The sequence below is a fragment of the Barbus barbus genome (genome assembly GCF_936440315.1).
Source record: "Barbus barbus genome assembly, chromosome: 37".
Lineage (NCBI taxonomy): Eukaryota > Metazoa > Chordata > Actinopteri > Cypriniformes > Cyprinidae > Barbus > Barbus barbus.
The window spans coordinates 8,951,241-8,972,500 of NC_136715.1; the positions used below are offsets into that span (position 1 = coordinate 8,951,241).

Consider the following 21,260-nt stretch of genomic DNA (forward strand, 5'->3'; position numbering starts at 1 on the left):
ATGCAGTGATGGCTGTTCTCTGAATTTTAACACCACACAGAAGGAAGGAATGAAAGTAGTAATGAAAAAAATGGATGGCTAATAAGAAAGAATAGAGAGAGGTGGATCAACTCTGATAAAAACCAAAGCCAAGTCACCATGGAAACCTTAGTATGTTTCTCCTTAGTACCTCTGCATGGCTGCTGTGGTAATTAACCATACGAATGTTTGAGAAGCTTAATCCTCATTTGCGTGCGTGTGTGAAGTGCGACGCTGAGGTGAAATAGAGGGGCAATTTAATCATACTAGCCCAATAATAATAGGCCGCCTAATAATAATAATAATATTTTTATACATTAATAGGAGAATGAGCCTAATATTTTCTTGACTATCGACAAAGACATCAGCTTTCGGCGATATCCTTGCCTATCGTCGATACACGATACTATCATCTATCGGCACAAACCTACAGGATAATTGCAGTGTCAGAACATTTGGAAGCCGTGTAAAGCGTAAAACAGATGATGGGGGATGAAATTAGGTTTTGTTGCTCTGCCTGACAGGGCTTCTCAAAACAAAAAAAATAGAAAAAAGACCAGATTCTACAAATTGCTTGTGCTGATTTCATCTGTGAAGTATGAAAATGACAATACAAAAAGAAACCCAAAATATCTAATGTGATCCTGTGGTCCAACTCATTGATGTCTGTGAAAAATCATAAATATCGGTTCTCAATTGGAAAAGGTTTCCAGGAAAAAAAATAAAATAAACATTCATCAAGATTCTGACGTCTATGACATACTGAACCGTCCTCTGCTGATGAGATCAAACAGTGACGTGCGAGTCACTTGCTCAAAGTGAAGCGCTTTCAAATCCTTTGACAACTAAATATGCTCAATAACCCCACTGTGAGCAAAAGAAGAAGATACCGACAGGTTAAACTCAGAATAAAACAAACAAACAAACTATCAGTTCAACAGAGGCAGAGAGAGAACATTAGGACAGGCCCTCAGGCGAGGAACTTGAAAGGCAGAAAACGACATACTTTCTTTATTACTCCTGCCCATCAGGGACTCTATCACTATGTGCAGATGTAGAGATGTAGTCTCTCTCTCTGCAGTGAGGACAGATCACTCCATTAGTTCTGATGCATGAGGCCCTTAAGTGGGTATAAGGACACGTTCAAAGACGAGTGTTGATATGCAACAAATGAGCTGAAGATTTATAATTGTACAGTATATATTATCCGTCACCAGTTACTGTACACATAGGTCAGTATGAATGTGTGCATATATTTATTTCAGAATGCATTAAATTGATCAAAAGCAGCAGCAAAGACTTTGTGGTTCAAAGTATCATGTTTTCCACAGAATTATTGCACCAAAAATGTTAAAAAAAAACAGAAAATCATAAAATGTTAAGCATAATAAAAGTAGTCTGTATGACTTGCGCTCTTTATTCTCAGTTTTCCAATAGCTTTGTGTGAGGACCAGACCAAAATCAAGGAGTATTTTCAGATTATCTTCACATGATGTGTGGAAAAAAAAATGTCAGTGAACATTCTTCAAGGGTTCTCCTTTTGAGTTTCACAGAAAACAAAGTCATTTGTGTTTGGAAAAGCATGGCGGTGGGAAAATAATGACCGACATTTCATTGAGTTACTCCTTTATAAAAAGTTTGAATGTGAGCATGTCCCATACAGTCTTTTATCAGGTCTTCTAGGAGACTTGAGCAGAAAGGCATTTCATTATCCTGGAGAAAGTTACAAATGCAGTGATGGCTGTTCTCTGAATTTTTGCACCACACAGAAGGAAGGAGTGAAAGTAGTAATGAATAAAATGGATGGCTAATAAGAAAGAATAGAGAGAGGTGGATCAACTCTGATAAAAACCAAAGCCAAGTCACCATGGAAACCTTAGTATATCTGCATGGCTGCTGTGGTAATTAACCATACTCCCCTTCTGCACTTTTCCACTTAGCTAAATATGAAAATTTTACCCAAACATTTTTCATTAGAGGGCTTTACACTAGCCACCTCAATTCTAAGACGAAAGCTAAGGTGTTCTGTGTGTAACTTAGACATCATTTATTAGTGTGACATTAACACACCTGACTAAACAGAAACTAAGGACTGTCCTCTTAGCGACAAGCACATGTGTCTGCATTACGTCACTATGCCGAAACTTATCTCTAGAAACAGAAGAAGCAGCTATAAAGTGGTTTTTGGTCTCTGCACTTTGATAGATGCCAGAAGATACGGCTATTGTGGTCTTGAGTGCTTGATAGTGTTAAATCAAATGAGATCTTCTCGAACGCCAGTCGTTTTTAGCGAAAGGCACTTTAGATGGACCGGCCGATAGGGGTCAAGGTAACGGGAAATGTGCGGGAGGGGAGTGAAGGACGCAGAAGCACTCGTGCTTGATGGTGACTCAGCTTTGGCTCTTTCACAGACATCGAAGGAACATAAATTATCATCTTATCGGCTTATTCCCAAAAACAGAGAGCAGGAGGAGAGCATCTGATGAAAAATGCCCACAGTTAATTTGGGCGGGTGTGTTTCAAACATGGAGAGACCTGATAAACAGAGGCTAATAATTCACAAAATGAGTAAATATGGACAGCAAATCACATGAATGACTTTAGAGCTGGTTTTGCTGGATAAAATGATGTTCTTATGGACTACACTTACGCCGTTTCTAGGAATCCAGCCAAAAACAGCTTCTACACTGTAATTGATTCAGAAGGTTGAAAAAACTTGATTTAGAAATGTGTAGGCTTGCATCTGACTTGCTTTCATCCAAAAACAGCTCCATTGAACACGTTGGACCATATTTCAACCCATTTTACAGACTTCATAAATGTTTCCACTCACAAAATGTGGACAAAAAGTGTGCCGAATCTTAGATATATGGGCTCTTTCTCTCTGTACTTACCTTGCAGAGCGAGCTGAGGTTAAAGCCGAAGGACTGGGCGTTCCTCGAACCGGCGTTCATGAAGTTCCCTATGAGCAGAATGAGTTCCAGCAGCCTGCTGAAGGCTTTGCTCTTCTTCATCTCGTCGCAGGCTGCGTTCACAGCCATGATTTCCGGACGCAAGTTACTCACTTGCTCTTCAAACTGCAGCTTAAACAGGATGGAGTTGAGCCTGGGCCTCAGACGCTTCACGCTACTCATCTGGAAGAAGAGAAAATAAGCAGAAAGATGAATAAATTTAAATCTCTATGGAATAAAACCTAAGGACACTTGCAAACAAAATGGCAAGAGTTCAATTTTATAATTAAATTCTGCTAAAATCAGTGCATTCATATTAAACCATATTAAATCAATGTAAAGTATTTTTATTCCCCTGAAACTGCTCTTCCGTTATGAGTATATCTACATGTATGAGTGTAATTTAAAGCCAACAAACATGCATATGTGTGTTTGTGTGAGCAGTGTGCATTTAGGGGTTGGGGAGAGGAGGGAGTTGAGCAGGACACAATTTTCCCCTATAAAAGACAATTAGCTATCGCAAATTAAGGGTATAATTAAGATACTCAATACGGAGATATGATTAATATGTCTTATGATTAATATGAGCTGTTTTCCATAATCAGATATCATCTCTTGTACATGCACGCACACATCAATCAGTCTGCAAGTGTGTACAAATAAACTCGGGAAGCATTTCATCCTTGAAGACAAAAGACAATGGACCAAAAGCACAACAAACCCAAACTGAAACAAAGTGACTGATGGAAAGAAAGGAGAAAATGACAAGAGAAGGTAAAGTAAATAGGGCAAAGCCAGATGCCTAATTTATGTGTGTAAACATTCAGCAAACTTGTAGCAGGCATCTTCTGTGCGTGTCAGGCAGTGCTACGCTGCAATGGAACAGATTCCGATTCAAAGCTCTCCTAGCCATAAATGTTTGAGGGAGATTTGTACTCCCCCCACCACCACCCAAAAAATGGCAGGCACACTCCGCATATACAAGGAATTATTCATTAGAGCTTCTAAAAGACAACAAAGTAAGAATTATCAGGGAGGTTCAGTGGTTCAGTGATGCTGGAAATCACATAATAGCTCCTGCATATGAAACACTTTAGGGACTTCATGACACCAGACACATGGTGCAATGAAAAAAGACAGACCGTATATTTTAACAAAGGCATAAAAAGATGCTTTCAATAATGAATTAATGATGAGAAGCTGGCAAACATGTTGTCTTGTAGAATCTGAATTGAAAGCTACAAAAAAAACAACAGGAAAAAAATAATAATTTGCTAATGCTAAGTTACATTTTTAGAAATGGACTTGATCTTGATTCATCAGAATTTGATTGGATCATGCTAATTATGATACTATTGGTAATATTTTCCCCACCCACACAGCCTTCGTTCCCTCAGTAGAAAGTTTCAGTTTCAGAAGCAAAGAACATATTGAGACAGAACATTACAACATGTTGTCTTCTTTATAAAAACTATGAACTAATGAACTGCATATAAAAAGACCTGGGAAATAAAGAAAGTAAACAGTAAATAAATAGGGTCAATTTTGACATGATCCCTTTTCATTTAGAGTGGTGTCTTCATTAGTGAATATTCTCTTTGATCAGTGCTGGGAGCCTTTTCACCGCCTAGTTCAAAGTAATACATTATTTCTGAACAAAGCAATGATGCATATTGAGGGTGTTTTTCCCACTGTGGTCATAGCTGGCCCTGTGAACAATTCTCCTTGTGTCTTTTACTTGTCAAGAGTGTTATTTAATTTGCCTACTAACAATGTCTATTTACATGCATCTCAGACAAAATGCCATTGCTTTTTTTCTCTGAACCAAAATGTGTCATTTCTCATTTTAGGGATGCACTGATCCGCTCCGATACTGCCATTTTCTGCGGATCGGGTATCGGTTAGACAAGACTGATTCAAATCCGATATTGTGCGTACCCTATTCTGTGTTATCGTTAGGCCCCACAAACGGCACAAAATCATTATAAAGCACCATGAAGTTTTCGTGCACTATATTTCAAGTGTTCTGAAGATGTTCCATTGCGTAATGTGAGGTGTACAGATGAATATTTAAAGTGTTAAACTCAAGTTCAAAACTTTGAAACGTAACTTTATAATAGCCTGTGTTAATGCTATTGAGTAGGCTAATATGGCCAAAGAAGATATTTTTGTTTTAGAAATAAATGTTCATTCAAAAGCAGCCCACGATCAACGTATTATTTTACCGTTACCCCTTACAGCTCCTCCGACGAGGTTTTGTAACGTCCTCCACGCTGTGATAACTCACAAAAGACTATTTTTAGCCAAGTAGCGCGGACAGCCACTTCAGAAACATGCCGCGGCGTGGCTGGTATAAACACAAGCACTGATCAGCTCCGGTTCCCATGGAACGTGTGCAGTGATGCGCAAATCAGCTCTATAGTCACTGAATCTGCTGTTAAATACTGAAATATCCATTCAATCATCATGCAAAACATACACGACAAATAACTAATTTTTAATTGTTTCTCAAAACATTTTCACACCGGCAATGACATGACTGCGGCCCCAAATCATTTATGTCCCCACGCATCATGTATGTCCTCACATATTGGCGTCATCAAATTGCGATCGGCCAAACATACGAGTACCGATCGATTCATAAAATGTGATTATCAGCCGATACTGATCTCCGGCCGATTGATCGGAGCATCCCTAATACATACATATATACACATATATATATATATATATCTCTCATATACACATACATACAGTGCCCTCCAAAAGTATTGGAACAGTAAAGACAAAATTGCTCTGTTGGCTGTGGAGTCAAGACATTTACAAATATGATTAAAAGATGAATATGAGACAAAACTACAGAATGTCATATTTTATTATTAGCCGTTTCAACACATACATGTTTTACCTGCTAAGATGATCAGCACTTTTAGAGTTTCATCCCTCTATCTGATGTGAGCATAAGTATTGGAACAGTTGCCTCACAGGTCTTTCTAAGTGATCAGCTGTGTCCTGTTGCATTAATTCTTCAGATATTAAAAGCAGGGAATGTGTCGTATCAGTTATATCCATTATTTTTCCATTCTGAATCCTGCAATCGATGATGACACACACAAACCAGGATGAATATGAGGGAGCCGACTTTGAGAGAAAAGCAAGCAATTTGGATGCTAAAAGAAAAGAGGAAGTCAATTAGAGCTCTAGCAAAAACAAAGGGCATGGAGAAATCGAGTTTGGAAACCACCAGCAACTAACAACTACCTGATCGGCTGAGAAGACAACAGTAGTTGATGACAGACAAATCATAAAAGCTGTGAAAATGAACCCTAAAAGACATGTCTGTAAAATCAGCAACAACTTCCAGAAAGCTGGGGTGATGCTCTGACAATATACTGTCCTCAGGAGACTTTGACACAGAATTACAGATGCTACACAGCAAGATGCAAACCTGACCAGCACCAATAATAGAAAGGCAAGATTAGAGTTTGCAAAAAAGCACAAAGTTGAGCCAGAAGAGTTTTGGAACTGTGTTTATGGACCGATGAGACAAAGATGAACCTTTATCTAAGTGATGGGAAAGCAAAAATGAGGAGAAAAAAAGGGAACTGCAATTATCCCAAACATACAGCCTCATCTGTAAAGCATGGTGGAGGTGTTGTCATGGCATGGGCATGCACGGCTGCTTCTGGAACAGGCCCTCTCAACTTTACTGATGACTTAATGAATGATGACAGTAGCAGAATGAATTTGGAAGGGTACAAAACCATCTTGCCTACCAATATTCAAGAAAATGCCACCAGATTCATTGGGAAGTGCTTCATATTGCATCAGGACAATGACCCAAAACACCCTGCCAGTTCAGTCAAGGAATTTATAAGGGCAAAGAAACTGAAATTGCCCAAGTCAATCTCCAGATTTAAATCTGATTGAATATGAATTTCACCAGCTGAAGAGGAGAGTAAAGGCAGAAACTCCCCAAAACAAGCAACAATTGGAGTTGGCTGCATTAAATGCTGGGAAAAGTATTTCAAAGGATGAGACCAAGAGTCTGGTGATGTCTATGGGTCACAGACTCACTGCTGTGATTGTGCGCAAGGGATCTGCAACTAAATAATAGCTTTTAATCTTTTATATCTGCCTTATGTTCAACTGTCCCAATACTTATGCTCACATCAATGAGTGGGATGAACTCTAAAAGTGCTGTTCTTTTTATTTGGTAAAACGTGTGTGTTGAAATGGCTAATAATAAAATGTGGCATTCTGTAGTTTTGTCTCATATTCATCTTTTAATCATATTTGCAAATGTCTTGACTCCACAGCCAACAATTTTGCTTTACTGTTCCAATACTTATGGAGGGGAGTGTATATATATATATATTAGGGCCGGGACTCGATTAAAAAAATTAATCTAATTAATTAGAGGCTTTGTAATTAATTAATCGAAATTAATCGCATTTTAATCGCATATAAATATTTGACCTGAGAACAGTGAGAAGTAAGTTTTTTTATATGGATTTTTACATTTCCCATCCACAGGGCCAAGCAAAGCGGTCTCATCAGCTTCTTTGTCCATGTTCACTATGGTTTGATTTTGGCTGTTTCTCAATATGCGTTCTTCAGCGATCTTGCGTCCTTGTGTTCTCGTTCTACGTCATCATTAACCGTCGAAGTTCAGTTCCAATTCTCAAGAACGCAAGTACAGAGGATGCATGAAAGTGCCCGGATATGTTCTTGAAACTGAGGATGCATCGAGTGCAGACTTGTACGGAAGTTCTAAGTGGCCATGCATTATTATAATTTTTCTGTCTTGTTTTGTCGTTATCACGACTTAATTTTCTTGTGATCTTGACATAACGAAAGTTGTTTTGTCGTTATCACGACTTAATTTTCTCGTGATCTCGACATAACGAAAGTTGTTATGTGGTTATCTGGACATAACGAAAGTTGTTGATCTCAACCTAAAAACCGTTTTCTCATGACGTAATTGTAGCTATCGTGAGAAAATCAGGGTCGCTATATTGTCTTCGACGATAAAGTTGCAGACCCCACAGCCTCCTTCTCAAGTGTCGAACACTTATGTGTAAGTCGTCAATCACTGACAGACACAGAGCTAAAATGTCCGAGTATGAATATGCATGCATGACAAGTATTCTATCATGGATCAATGTAGTCGGTCACACACACAACACCTTCAATATTTGGGATGGTACTTATACCATATTTTTATTTTTATTATTTCAGTTTGAGTGAGTCCCTGATCAAAGTAAAAGCGAATACGATCATCCATGATGCTGCGATGATGCTGCTTCTATAGCATTTTCTCATGCCGAATACACAGAGAAAATTAAGTCGTGATAACGACAAAACAACTTTCGTTATGTCGAGATCACGAGAAAATTAAGTCGTGATCACAAGAAAACAAGACAGAAAAATTATAATAATGCATGGCCGCTTAGAACTTCCGTAGACTTGAGAGAATCGAGCCGTTAGAAATCCCAGAAAACGCTGTGGGTGGCCGGTGTACGTAAGCCTGTAAGCTTTAAAGTCGCTCTCACAAATACTTAACGGCTCTTCAAGTTGAAAGTAAACATTTATCGTTTTGTTTTGGTTAATTTTAATAAAGTTATAAGACCCGGAGAAAGTCTGCATTTTTATTGGCATATTAAAATGAATCTTAACAGTAAAACATATAACGCTGTAAAATAAAACAATACAATTATATGAAAGTAATATCTATAATAGTATGAAATGTTTTAATAAGTTATGACATTTTGTAATATTGTTCATTGGCCGCTGCTTATGCTGAGACTATGCGGTCAGTTAAGCAGGAACGCAGTAAGTTACATCTCAGTTCTCATAAGTGTGCGTTCTGTGTTCTCGTGTCCTTCCGAGTTCGTTCTTCCAAGGAAGCTTGGCAAGACCGGTCTCCACGAGAACGCAAGTCCGTTCTTTAGTCTGAACGCTAGTTGGTGCTCCAGTATAATCGGTCCGCCGAAACTCATCCAGTGAGAAACGTTCCGCGGTGCAAAAATAAGTGCGATTAAAATGCGTTAAAAAAATTTAACGCGTTATTTTTGTGTAATTAATTAATCTAAATTAACGCGTTAAAGTCCCGGCCCTAATATATATATATAGGGGTTGTGATATTAACCGTCTGAATGCACATTACACAGTACGACATTCAAATCAACCTTTAAATTGTAAATTCAACTGTACCTGCAGACGGGAGTGGAGGTAACACTGTGGTGCCTGCCACTCGGCATGTGACAGTATTCAGAGGGGAACAACTTTTCAAGTGTTTAAAGTATTATTCTTTATCAGGAAGCTAAATCATCATTTCACACAACCACCCAGAGTGCATAAGCGTTTCAGTGTGTGTGTGTGTGTGTTTCCCAGTAGACCCTGAACACACGCTACATCTCTAGCGTATATGGCCTGCTGGAAGACTCAATGGGGAACGGGACACACACACCTGCTTCATCTTTGTGCCTCTATTGTCTGGCTGACTTGGTTTGCCTGATTTAAACTTTTTCTTTCTGTGCAACTTGAACTAAGACCTGCTCAAAAAAATGGGGGGGGGGGGGGGGGGGGGGGCTGCTGCTACGGCAACAGAAGATTTCTCTTCTCCTGGAGTTCCTGGAGTAAAAGATGTAATTATTTACGCTCAACTTCACCTGACTAAAGCGAAACAGTTTATCAGGAGCTAAAAATACCACATGCAGCCATTAAAAACATTTATTCAGAGAAACAAAACAGATGGCTGAAATAGAGGTATCACATACACGACAAGCACACGCTTACACACCATCACCCTATATGATTTTAACCTGTTAACTGTGGGTTCCACTTTTTGGGTATAGGCCTGAAAATGACATTTCCAACTTAAATTGTTATACATTTTGAATGGTTTAGAGCAGATACTTAAGGTCTCTTTTTAAAGAAGACACTTAGCAGATTATTGTAGAGGTGAAAAATGGTATAAAAATTATATTACAAAAAAGTTATGGAAGTTTAAGTTTATGAAAATATAAAATGTAAGCATACATAGACGTAGACATCACATTCAGAAGTATTAATGGTGGTATGGCAGTATTTGATTTCAATTCATCCTCTAAAAAACACATAAAAGACATGCAACAAGAACCCTGGATGTACGATATAGTTCACGCTGCATCAAAAATTGAGAACCTATTGTTTTTTCTTTATATTCGAAACACTTTTAGACCTTTTTTCTCAAAAAATAGAATTAATTTTATCTTTTGAACACTTGACATGAACATGAATGGAGATTGTTCATGATTTTTCATGATTTTATATATGTATCACTATTTCAAAGTAAAGGTCAGAACTCTCTCTCTGACTGATGAGTACTCTTCTTACAAATTAACAAATTACAGTTGCCCTGTAAAATATTTAAAAAAATCAGTCACCAAATATGAAAACTATAGTCTTTAAGCTTTCAAACGATATATAGTTTGTCAAGATTGCTTTAGGTTCAGACTAAGATATTACTGTCAGTGGTCTCAAACTCAATTCCTGGAGGGCCGCAGCTCTGCACAGTTTAGCTCCAACTCACACCTGCTTGGAAGTTTCTAGTGATCCTGAAGACCTTGATTAGCTGGATCAGGTGTGTTTGATTAGGGTTGGAGCTAAACTGTGCAGAGCTGTGGCCCTCCAGGAATTGAGTTTGAGACCAATGGTTTAAATCATGTAATGGCAAGTGGGCCCACCGGTGGGCCCGTGACAGTTAACAGGTTTAAGGTCCCAACAGGCGCATGCTATATTTTATGGTTCACTTAGCAGGCAGCAAACAAAGGGTTCAAAGTTCTGGCTCCAGAAAAGAACAAAGAGTGCAAAACTGCTTGCAGTGGCACTACGGGAGATTAAGAATTCCCTTTGAACTGGATATTTCTCTGAACTGCAAATGCATCATTTCCTGCTGCCCACGCATGCATAAACCACAGTTCCATATGCCTCATTATATAATAAACACCCCAAACACAGCGACAGGCCACACTGTTGCATGAAGCGATCCCCTTGTGCCTTTCTTTCACTTCCGCTTAATTTCTCAAAAAAGCAAGACCCCTTTCTCTCATTCCAGCATCTTAAAAAGTCAAGTGTAATGAGCCTAAGACAATGGGGGTGAACAAACCTGTTAAAAGCTTGATGAGCATATGTTTGCAAATACCGATAATTAATTTGTGAATCTCTAGCAGGGTCAGCTGCTGAACTGTGCCATTGACGATTGAGCCGACTGTATGATCGATTATTCAGCGGTGAGCAGCATGTACTTAAACTATGACAAATCCAAATGGGAGCAAAAGACACAGTAATCTAAACCTAAACTTTGCACATTTTCTCGACAGAGTTGAGAAAAGCTCTGAAATTGATCTCACACTTTCAGAGATGGGTTGTAAAAACAATCAAAAATGAGAAAAGCCTTCATTAACATCTCAAATGACATCTTTTGAACATATCATAGCAGAAAAATGAGTATTAAAATTCAACACTATCCCACAGTTATATTTAAAATACAACACAGAGGATTGTAAAGCTGTTATGAGTATCAATTGGTGCTAGAAATTTACCCATGGAGGAAATACTATGTCAGTTCCAGTGTGCTTGAGAAAAGCTTTGTTTCCCCCCCAAAAGTGTAAACATTGGCACCTTTAAAACATTTCTCTGACAACAACTTGGTACAAGTTAGACTAACAAATTTTGTGAATATTAATGTATTATTTAAAATCTTATTCACTAAGGGCCTGAGTAAGAGCTGATTTATTAACTACAGAGTAAAGACAGCTGGGTTAAAACTGTGTTAACGTGTCGGCTTTACATATACATTTTCCATTAGAGAATTACAGTATTTCTTTCTCTATTCAGAGACACAATACACATCTTGAGTTGTACAATATGTAGTTGTTTCATTTGTGGCAAGATGATATCAGTTTCAATTTAAGAGATTATATCTTTTGTAGAGGGACAAACACAACATCGACCTGAGAAAAGTTTCAATAAAAAATGACTGATGACTTCTAACTGGACATGTCACAAGACTGAACATTAAATTCATATGAAGCGCATTTGAGAAGTAGTGTGTGTGTGCATTGAAAATTACCACTACTCCAAACTGCTCCGGTTCAGAGAGGTTGGCATATTCACTCTTGTACTTGACCAGTGCGTTCAGCTGCTCCTGTTCAGGCAGGTACTTCACAAGATTCTGGAGGGGAGAACAAGACAAAGAACTTGTGTTAAAACGAATGTGTGCTAGATTCATTTAATTAGCAGTTCAACTTTAACCTGCAAACTAATAGTTGCTGGTTTAGTTCTAGTGTTTAGCCTAAAACTAAATCAACTCTTTGGCAATTAATGACACACTAGACTAATTGAAGGGACGATATATCTCCCTGGAGAATTCTGAGGCTGAGCATCTTGCTCAAGGGCAAAGCGGCACTTCAGCAGACCTGTGATCTCAGTTACCTTCCAGTTCATGGGTTGGCCCAGGCTGGAAATGAACCTACAAACCTGTACATTAGCAGGTCTAACACTAAAAACGCCATTATAAAACAAGATTTTTATTCATCACATACACAATTATACAGAGTATAACCAGCAGTGAAATGTAAGTAATAAATGTAAGTTCACCCCCATTGTGAAATGTAGTAATAATAAAAATATAAATAAAATTTTGTTTGCAATAACTATTGTTATACAGTGTATTTTATTTAAAATAATAATAATGTCGCAGACGCCAGCTTTTTCTTTTTTCAGACTATTATTCCACCTAGTCAGAGGATATTAAACACGTTTGATATTTTCAGCATTTTAGAAAACTTAGTTTCATTTGTTGCACATCTCCTAGCAACGAGACATTTCTGTGTTAGTTTGTTGTGTTCAGAATGACTTGAAAATCAGATAGTGAGTGATCTTCAGCCATTTTAGTGTATGATACCTAGTTTTTCCTAACTATTTAGAAAGTCGCAAGTGTATGATGCCTAGTGTTATGAAATATGCTCAAGTTTAAAAAGTTGTGCAGCGTATTCCAGCCTTTACACTGATATTTGGCCAAATTCTAGAGTTACAGAACTTGCACCCAAGATTCCACATTAGAAGTAACTGATGTTCCATTGCACATATATAAAAAAAAAAAGCTGGAAATGAGTTGAAAGGAATTCACACCATTAGGCTAACACAGCTTCATCGTAATATGTAGTTTTATCTCAAATGCATTGGTAGGACCATGATGTTTTGTTATCCATTTCAGCATCTCTTTTCCCCAATCAGCTGCTGTCAATCTCCACTAAGTATATCGTATAAAAAGCAAATGCTAAGAAAAGATACATAAAAGAAAATGTTTTGGCAGCAATTTAATCCTTTTTATGCATGAAATCATGTGAACATATCTATCCTCAGCGTGTGTTCTCTCAACCTCTCGTGTACCCTTGTCACTCTCCATGAGATCATTAAATCGTAGATATATATAGATCTCCAGCAATTCTCATTTATTAGTGTACTGTGATCTTGTTATTTTTCTAAGTCATATCCGTAATTCATAGGTATTGGCATAAAGTACTAAATGCATTTTAATTAACTGCTTATCTGTGGGGGTTCAAATAGGTCAGAGTCAGGAAGCAACTCTCAAGCCTCTTACTTCAAAAGGAAAAGTTTTAAAGCTTCATATAACCATATATGAACTGGATTAGTTCTCCAAATGTCCACTTCATTAGTGCACATGAACATGAGCCAAATAGTTGGATGGCCACTTTTGCCTATGTCAACTCCAAAATGAAATATAAAGTATAGATGCAGATTCCCAACTTAATGACTGAAGTCATTAAGATAAATGTGAGGCTGCTTTTAAGTGGTAAGCAGTATAAAATAACAAAGCCCTGTTATGGATCTGAAGTAGTAGATATTTTAAAACTATAATAGTGAATGAGAACCTGCTATGCACTGAGCTACTGAAGAATACATAAAACTGAGCCTCACATCAGTGCTGAATGATAAAAAGCAGAGGGAAATCAAAGAGAGAGAATTTTTAATGTTTCTATTAAACAAAAATTAAATATACAATAGTATATGCAATGGTAAAAAAGTGTCAAGCAGAAGATTCTGCTATGCTGCTGTACAGTATTTCTATGACGGGCTTGATGAAAATCCAAAACCATGAGAAACAATAGTGTACTGATGCAGTCGGATGATTCTAGTGTAGAACATCTCCATTATAACAGCAGAAATTTTTTTCTGATGTGCATGTGCATGAGACGTGTTTGTAAAGCTATTCATAATTACAAAGTATCAGTTATACAAGCACCCTATAACACAGATGTGGAAACCGTTTACTGTGCTGCTGAAAAATGTACCCTGAATTGCTCACATTTGTGGCTGTCCTCTCTGAACATGGGCATGCTTGAAAGGTCATGAATGGTGATGAGAGGTGATGTTACCTGAATCATGGGCTCAGTCAGCTGATCCTCGTCCACCTCTAAAATCATTCTCCTGATCTCCTCATAGGGCACACGGAACGACCCTAGGAAAATGGCTAAGGTAGAGAGAGAGAGAGAGAGAGAGAGATTACATCAAAAACTCCCTGCAGTAATTCATCAACAGGTCTCACACACTCTTTTTCTTGTGTGCATGTGTGTATGTCCACTGCATGGAGATAATATCTGATAAAAAGAATGAGCTTGACGTCGTTTGCATTTGAAACTCACTTCAACTAGTCGAGACGAGGGCCAGATGAGGCAGTATCAAGATAACATTCATATATCAAGACAACAGAGTTTTCACCTCTGCCTGCATTTGTCACAAATACTCACAATTCCTGAGCTAAAATCCGATTTCAGAAGAATGGCAATAAAGGAAAGGTGAGAGGAGGAGTACGTGAATGACAGAAGAGCAAAAAAGGGTGAGGGACAGTGAGCTGACTGGTGGGGTGTTCAGCTGGGACAGGAACATTTAATTTCTCCCTTTCTCTTTTATTACAGAACTTTGCTTATTGCCACAGAGACACTCGGACAAATTAATTAGTGTGAATACATGCAAATGAAAAACTGAGAAAAAGCAAACAAGAGAAGAGAAAAACAGTTTAAATGTTTAAAAAAAAGATGGAGAAATAGAGCGATAGAGAGAGCACACCTTGTATAACAGCACAAGACAGGTGTTATTGTGTACCTCAAGGTTCTGAGAAAGAAAAAGGAAGGACGGACGCAAGCAAAAAAGGACACCTGAAAACATTCTGTACAGTCAGAGCAGTAGGAACATAACTTTTTAATACTGTTTCCAAAACATCAAAACCATCAAAAAAAAAAAATGAAGGGGAAAAGACAAGTCTAAAAGCTTCCCATTTATTTCTGCTCACCTGCACTGTTTGTCATTGTTGCACATGCTATACTTTTTGCATCTTGCTCTATTTTGTGTGTGTCTTTTGCTATGACTGTTATGTTTTTGAGACAGAAGCTCAAGTTTGTTGCCCCCTTTGCCCTAGCTTGGGGGAAGTCGTGGCCTAATGGTTAGAGTCGGACTCGTAATCCAAAGGTTGCGGGTTCGAGTCCCCGGCCGGCAGGGATTGTAGGTGGGGGGAGTGAATGTACAGCGCTCTCTCCACCCTCAATACCACGACTGAGGTGCCCTTGAGCAAGGCACCGAACCCCCAATTGCTCCCCGGGCGCTGCAGCATGGCTGCCCACTGCTCCGGGTGTGTGTTCACGGTGTGTGTGTGTGTGTGTGCGCATTTGTTCACTACTCACTGCTGTGTGTGTGCACTTGGATGGGTTAAACGCAGAGCACCAATTTCGAGTATGGGTCACCATACTTGACAATACGCCACGACTTTACTTTTTTTACTTTACTAATGTTTAAATTGATTGAAAAATAATGATAAAAAAACAGCAAATCAAACAAAACAAAAAAAGTTGAAAAAAAAAGTTTAATACTCACAGAGGTTCTGTGCTATCTTGGGGTCCAGCACTTTCAGTTCTTTGGCTCTCTTTTTGATGAATTTCTTCTCCAGTTCCTCCTCTTCTCGTCGAGCTGAAAATCATCAACCCAATGTATTACCACAGCCAAGTACATGTATGCAGAAAACAAAAAATACCAGTGTGAACAAGCAGATTCACACACAGACAGTCACAAGACTGACACCGTGCTTGAAGCATATTAATGGGCTACTACACCATTACTGTCAATCACATGTGGGAAAGAAACTAGCATTTCATCTTAAACACCACTGAACAGAAAACACTGAATAATTAAAGAGCAAAGCCTTAAGGAAAATGCATTTAATGAGGACCTGTGGGTTTCTGTGATATGTTAACCTCTCGGGGTCAGATGATGAGACGGATGGCATTGTGTAAACATGTTTGTATGTTGACGAGACAGGAGGAGAGTGATGTAATGCGTGCTGAATGGAAAATTGCACTTTCAAACATCCATAATGCTAAAGAACTGCTTCAATTTGAACATGTCCATGATAGCCAAAAACATTGTGTAGCTTAAATGTAAACTTGTCTATGATGCCCAAAAACGCTAAGTACATGGATTCAATTTGAACATGTCTATGGTGTCCCAAAACACTTTCTAGGTAGGTAGCTTCAACTGAGCTCATCTATGACACCCAAAATTGCTTTCTAGGTAGGTAACTTGAGTTTAAACATGTCTATGATAACCAAAAACACTTTCTAGGTAGGTAGCTTCAATTTAAATTAGCCTATGATGCCCCAAAACTCTAAGTAGTTCAAATTCATTTGAACTTGACATTGATGTCCAAAAATTCTGTTCAGGTAGGTAGTTTCAATTTGAACATGCCCAAAAATACTGTCTAGGTAGCTCATTAGGTTTTGAGGCAGAGCCAATGAGTGTGTAATGGTCATGCTGAGAGAGTAAAGGGATTGGTCTTTGGCAAGACAGCTGTGAAGAATGAGATTAGAGCCACATAGCTGTGATGACTGTAGTAAATGGGGTCACACTCTCTCTGTCCTGTGTGCACACGGAGAAAATTTCAACTATGCATTTAGCTTGCTATGCATGGAGATTTTAGGAAGGGAACTAAATATTTTGATATCATCTTTGTCTTTCGTGTGGCTTTTAAAACAAACAAAACAAAGGAGGCAATGCAGAGGTCACTGACTAACAGGTTAAATAGCTCCCTTTTCAGATCTCAGAGGAGAGATAGTGAGTGATGAATAAAAAAAAAGAGAAAAGAGATGAGGAGAGGAGCAGATGGAAAGCAGGGGGTTTCAATACAAGTTTAATTATTTAAGACACCAGATTAAGAGAAGTAAATGCAGGTCTCCGGAGAGAAGTGCATAATTGTCTCATGCACTAATTAACACGCTGTCTGGATAGCAACTTGAAAAACACAGGAGCGGGGTTAATCTACAGGAAAAGAGCCCTATTCACACAACCAGCTAACCCAGATGCATAGCTAAACCACAACAGCATGAGCCTTTTACATCCACACAGAGATGACAGTGACTATAAAAGAAAGTCAAAGTGACTAAACAACACCCTACAAGCTCCACAGGTTATTCAGCCACTAGCTATGTTCCAACCTAGTGAGCTGCCTACCTAGACTGCATTGCAAAGCACTATTGGCACACCTGCGACAGGCCAAAAGTGACACATCTAAGGCAACAGTGCATCTACTAGCAGAAAAGGCAATTCCAGAATGTTCAGAAAGTTTGAGGCTGGTAAGATTTGTGAAAGATATATATATATATATATATTTTTTTTTTTTATACTCTTATGCTCACCAAAAGTACCGTTATTTGCTCAAAATTTAAAAAGAATGAATGAAAGAAAAACTAAATAAACACTGAAATATTATCACCCCTTTCCAATTTGATATTTTAAAACGTAATTTATTCCTGTGAGTGAAAAGCTGAATTTTCAGCATCAATTACTTCAGTTTTCAGTGCCACATGATCAGTCAAATCATTCTAACATGTTGATTTGATACTAAAGAAACATTTCACATTAATATCAATGTTGAAAACAGTTCTGCTTTTATGGAAACTGTGATTTTTTATTTATTTTTCAGGATTCTTTGATTAATAAAATGATCAGCATTTATTTGTTATTTTCTTTGTAAATTTTTAAATGTCTTTACTGTCACTTTTGATCAATTTAATATTTTCTTACTGAACAACAGTTGTAATTTATTAAAAAAAACAACTAGAAAATGTACCAACCCCAAACATTTGAACAGCATTTTCAACTGGTAAAATTAAAATTTAATTTTAGTTAGGATGCCATCTTAGAAGGCATTTTTCTATGTGGGGAAGTAGACAGCAAGGCAGCTCACCAAGTTTCAGAGCCCTATCGAGTATTGAGTACTGTTTCTGGTTGTTTTTTTTCTTAAATACCCAATGGATGGTGTCAGCATGGGGGAGGGGCCACATGCAGAAAAACTCACTCTCTACACATCCACACACTTACTGTACTTGAGTGGCTCTTCCACAGGTTCACTCTCCTCAGACACTTTATTGAGCAGAGAAAGAATGGAGAAGATAGAAAACAGAACAAGAATGCAAATAACAGAATCAGAGACAGCAGCGAACAGAAAAAGACAGTGAGAGCCAGAAAAAACAAAAGAAAATGAGACCGAAACAGAAAAATGAGCCTGAAGACCAAGAGAAAGTAGAGACGTGATTTCTCATTAAATTCCACAATTAATTGTTAATTATGCTAAAACTCTGGAGCAGACAAATTTGATTAGGCGAATTGTAGGATGGCTAAAACTTGAGAAAGTAAAACCCTAAAGAACTAATTGTAATCATTTGGCAAGATGGAGGAAGATCATTAAAGATTCATGTTCTTCATGTAATTGGAACAAATTGGTTGATTTATCCTGTATACAGTATCTCATGCAGATCTCTAAGACCAATTCAAACACTGACAGATGTGGCACATGCACAGCATGCACTTTTCCGATCATTTCAGGCCTGTGATGTACAGATATAGGGCACTCAGTGAATGTGAACTCTAAAAACACAAGAGTCTGTGAACAGCTGGAACATCGATCTGAAAGCACGGCCCTCTCACTGCCCCTCCAGCTACCCATTCCATTCATATCACCCCTCTTCTAAAGAAGAGGAAAGCAACTGTGTGTGGGATAAAAATCTGCAGTATTGATCTGTTAATCATGACTAACAGCTGTGCCATCAAAACAATGCCCATTCATTACACACACAGCACATACACACTAAACACGTATGCAAGTCAGATGATGCATGATTCACGGCGCCGTCTCTCAGAAGCACACAAAACCAAAGCATGTAATGGCCTTCACTACTTGAGTGCATGGCTAATAAATTTATGATATTATGGCCTCTTTGAAGCATCTAAGGATTGTGTTTTCCTTGCCTTTGAATGGGAAAGCACATTGTAAAGAATTTATTTCTTAAAGGAATAATTCAATAGATTCAGCAACTAAATCTATTATCCACTGGCTTTTGAATTATTGCAGAAAATAACCTCTGTATCCAACAAAAGTGTATGATTCTAACATCTTTTGTTCATCTAGATCAGTGGTTCCCAAGCTTTTTTCATGACCTCAATACTGTGGTAAATGCGCAACTATATGGTTTCTAGGTATGGTTCCTATTTATATGTAAAATAGTAGTCTAAATACATTTATTATAAATGCACAAACGCTAGCCCCACATTTCTGCCATAATACCATGGTGCAGTTTGTGTTACTACAGTAAATCCATGGTAAACTCCATGGATGGCGATTTGCAGATTGAAAAGCCTTCTGGACCGTATCGTTGCACACAGTGTTCTGCTGTTTGTCAGCGCTGTTTTATCTGGAACTTGGCTTTGAGGAAAATTATATCACTATATAATTATAGTTATCGTTTTATCATCCATCCCTACGTCAAAGTATATCTGCTCCCGCACCCCCGCTGTGAACTCTGGTTGGGAATCACTGATCTAGATAATCTTCACAAATGAACACATTGTATGATGATAAAAAGCAGAAGATAACCTATTCACATGACTACAGCATCACCACAACTAAGCTTTCCGACAACGCATTCTCTATTTGAAATCTACACATTTGAGTTAGAACAGTATAAACACAAAGAGGCTGCAAAAGCAGTCTAAGTGAGCAGGTGTGATATGTCGTTTGGTCGATTCGGTGTATCATCTGTGCTCATAAATCTATAGATTCAGCTACACCAAACTGAACTATATATTGCCTCACTTCCAAGCACAGCTGATTATTATTAAACAAACAAATACATTTTGACGTAGACAAAGAACAGTGCTTTAAAGGACTTTCAGACAGGTAATTTTTCACATGCTATGTACTACACTGTCACCATATTAAAGGGCACATTAAAGGCCAAGCAAAAGTCACTAAACCTCCTTAAAAGCTTTTTGAAAGAGCACTTGGATTTGCAGTTTGCCTGCTGAGCGAAGTTGCAGCGAGAATGCCAGTCTTGCCGATCTAAGCCAATTCTGTGATTCCTGCCACATTGTTGTAGAGAGAAGTCGTTAACCCCATCAATTAACATTTAGATCGCTAATGAAAGGGCAACTGACATGAAATGGTCTAACATGGTGTCTCCAAATGTCACAAAGACTATATACATCTAATGAAGGCCTGGCAGTGATGCAGATTAGAGGGTCAATACCGAAGTATCTCGCACAGAAATAGAAGCCGTGTGCTAGAAACTGAGCTGCTGGTGAACTGATGAAATGTGTATTACTGTGTACTGTTCACAACATACAAGACATTTACAAGTATTTAGTATATACTGTTCAGTATGCCATAAGCAGCACTCTCGAGTGTTTTGGTATGGTTGGGTTTGGGAAATTAACCTCCTAGACAAACTTCCCTCCCTCTTTCCCTCTTCCCTCCCTCTTACCCTCTTACCAAATCAGGCACACAATAACCTTCTCAATAAATAGCATAACAATCTGCTTTTGGACAGAAGTGAAGAAGGACGAGACTGATGATGATCTAGAAAAATTACATTTTATCATCTTCCCCACCCCCCAAATCTCCCCCTCTCTCTGCATGTCTCTGAGAGTTTTGTTAAAGAGAATGGGAGATGAAATAAACAGGGATTGAAAGGGAATGAGGGATGGGCTGTCAGGCCCATGAGACAGCCCCCAGTGTTCCAGCCCGTCTGATCAAGGGCTGCTTAATCATACCACAACATTACTGCAATGTTACCGCCGCGTCGATACTGTGATGCCAAGCTAAAGCGCTCATTTCACCAACATCAATCTTTGTCTTTTTCCACAGTCAGCATACGGGCGAAAACATTTGTAAATCAA

The 21,260-nt window shown here is 38.4% G+C and overlaps 1 protein-coding gene across 1 annotated transcript in view; it reads right to left on the bottom strand.

Moving 5' to 3' along the window:
* LOC306857080 (protein diaphanous homolog 3-like) overlaps positions 1-21,260 on the bottom strand; it is a 326,012-nt gene that overhangs the window by 134,569 nt on the left and 170,183 nt on the right. The window contains exons 16-19 of the mRNA XM_079396755.1: positions 15,909-16,001; positions 14,417-14,511; positions 12,088-12,189; positions 2,913-3,152 (exon numbers count right to left, since the gene is read on the bottom strand). Coding sequence (XP_079252881.1) covers positions 2,913-3,152; positions 12,088-12,189; positions 14,417-14,511; positions 15,909-16,001 — 530 coding nt within the window. The remainder of the gene's footprint in view (positions 1-2,912; positions 3,153-12,087; positions 12,190-14,416; positions 14,512-15,908; positions 16,002-21,260) is intronic.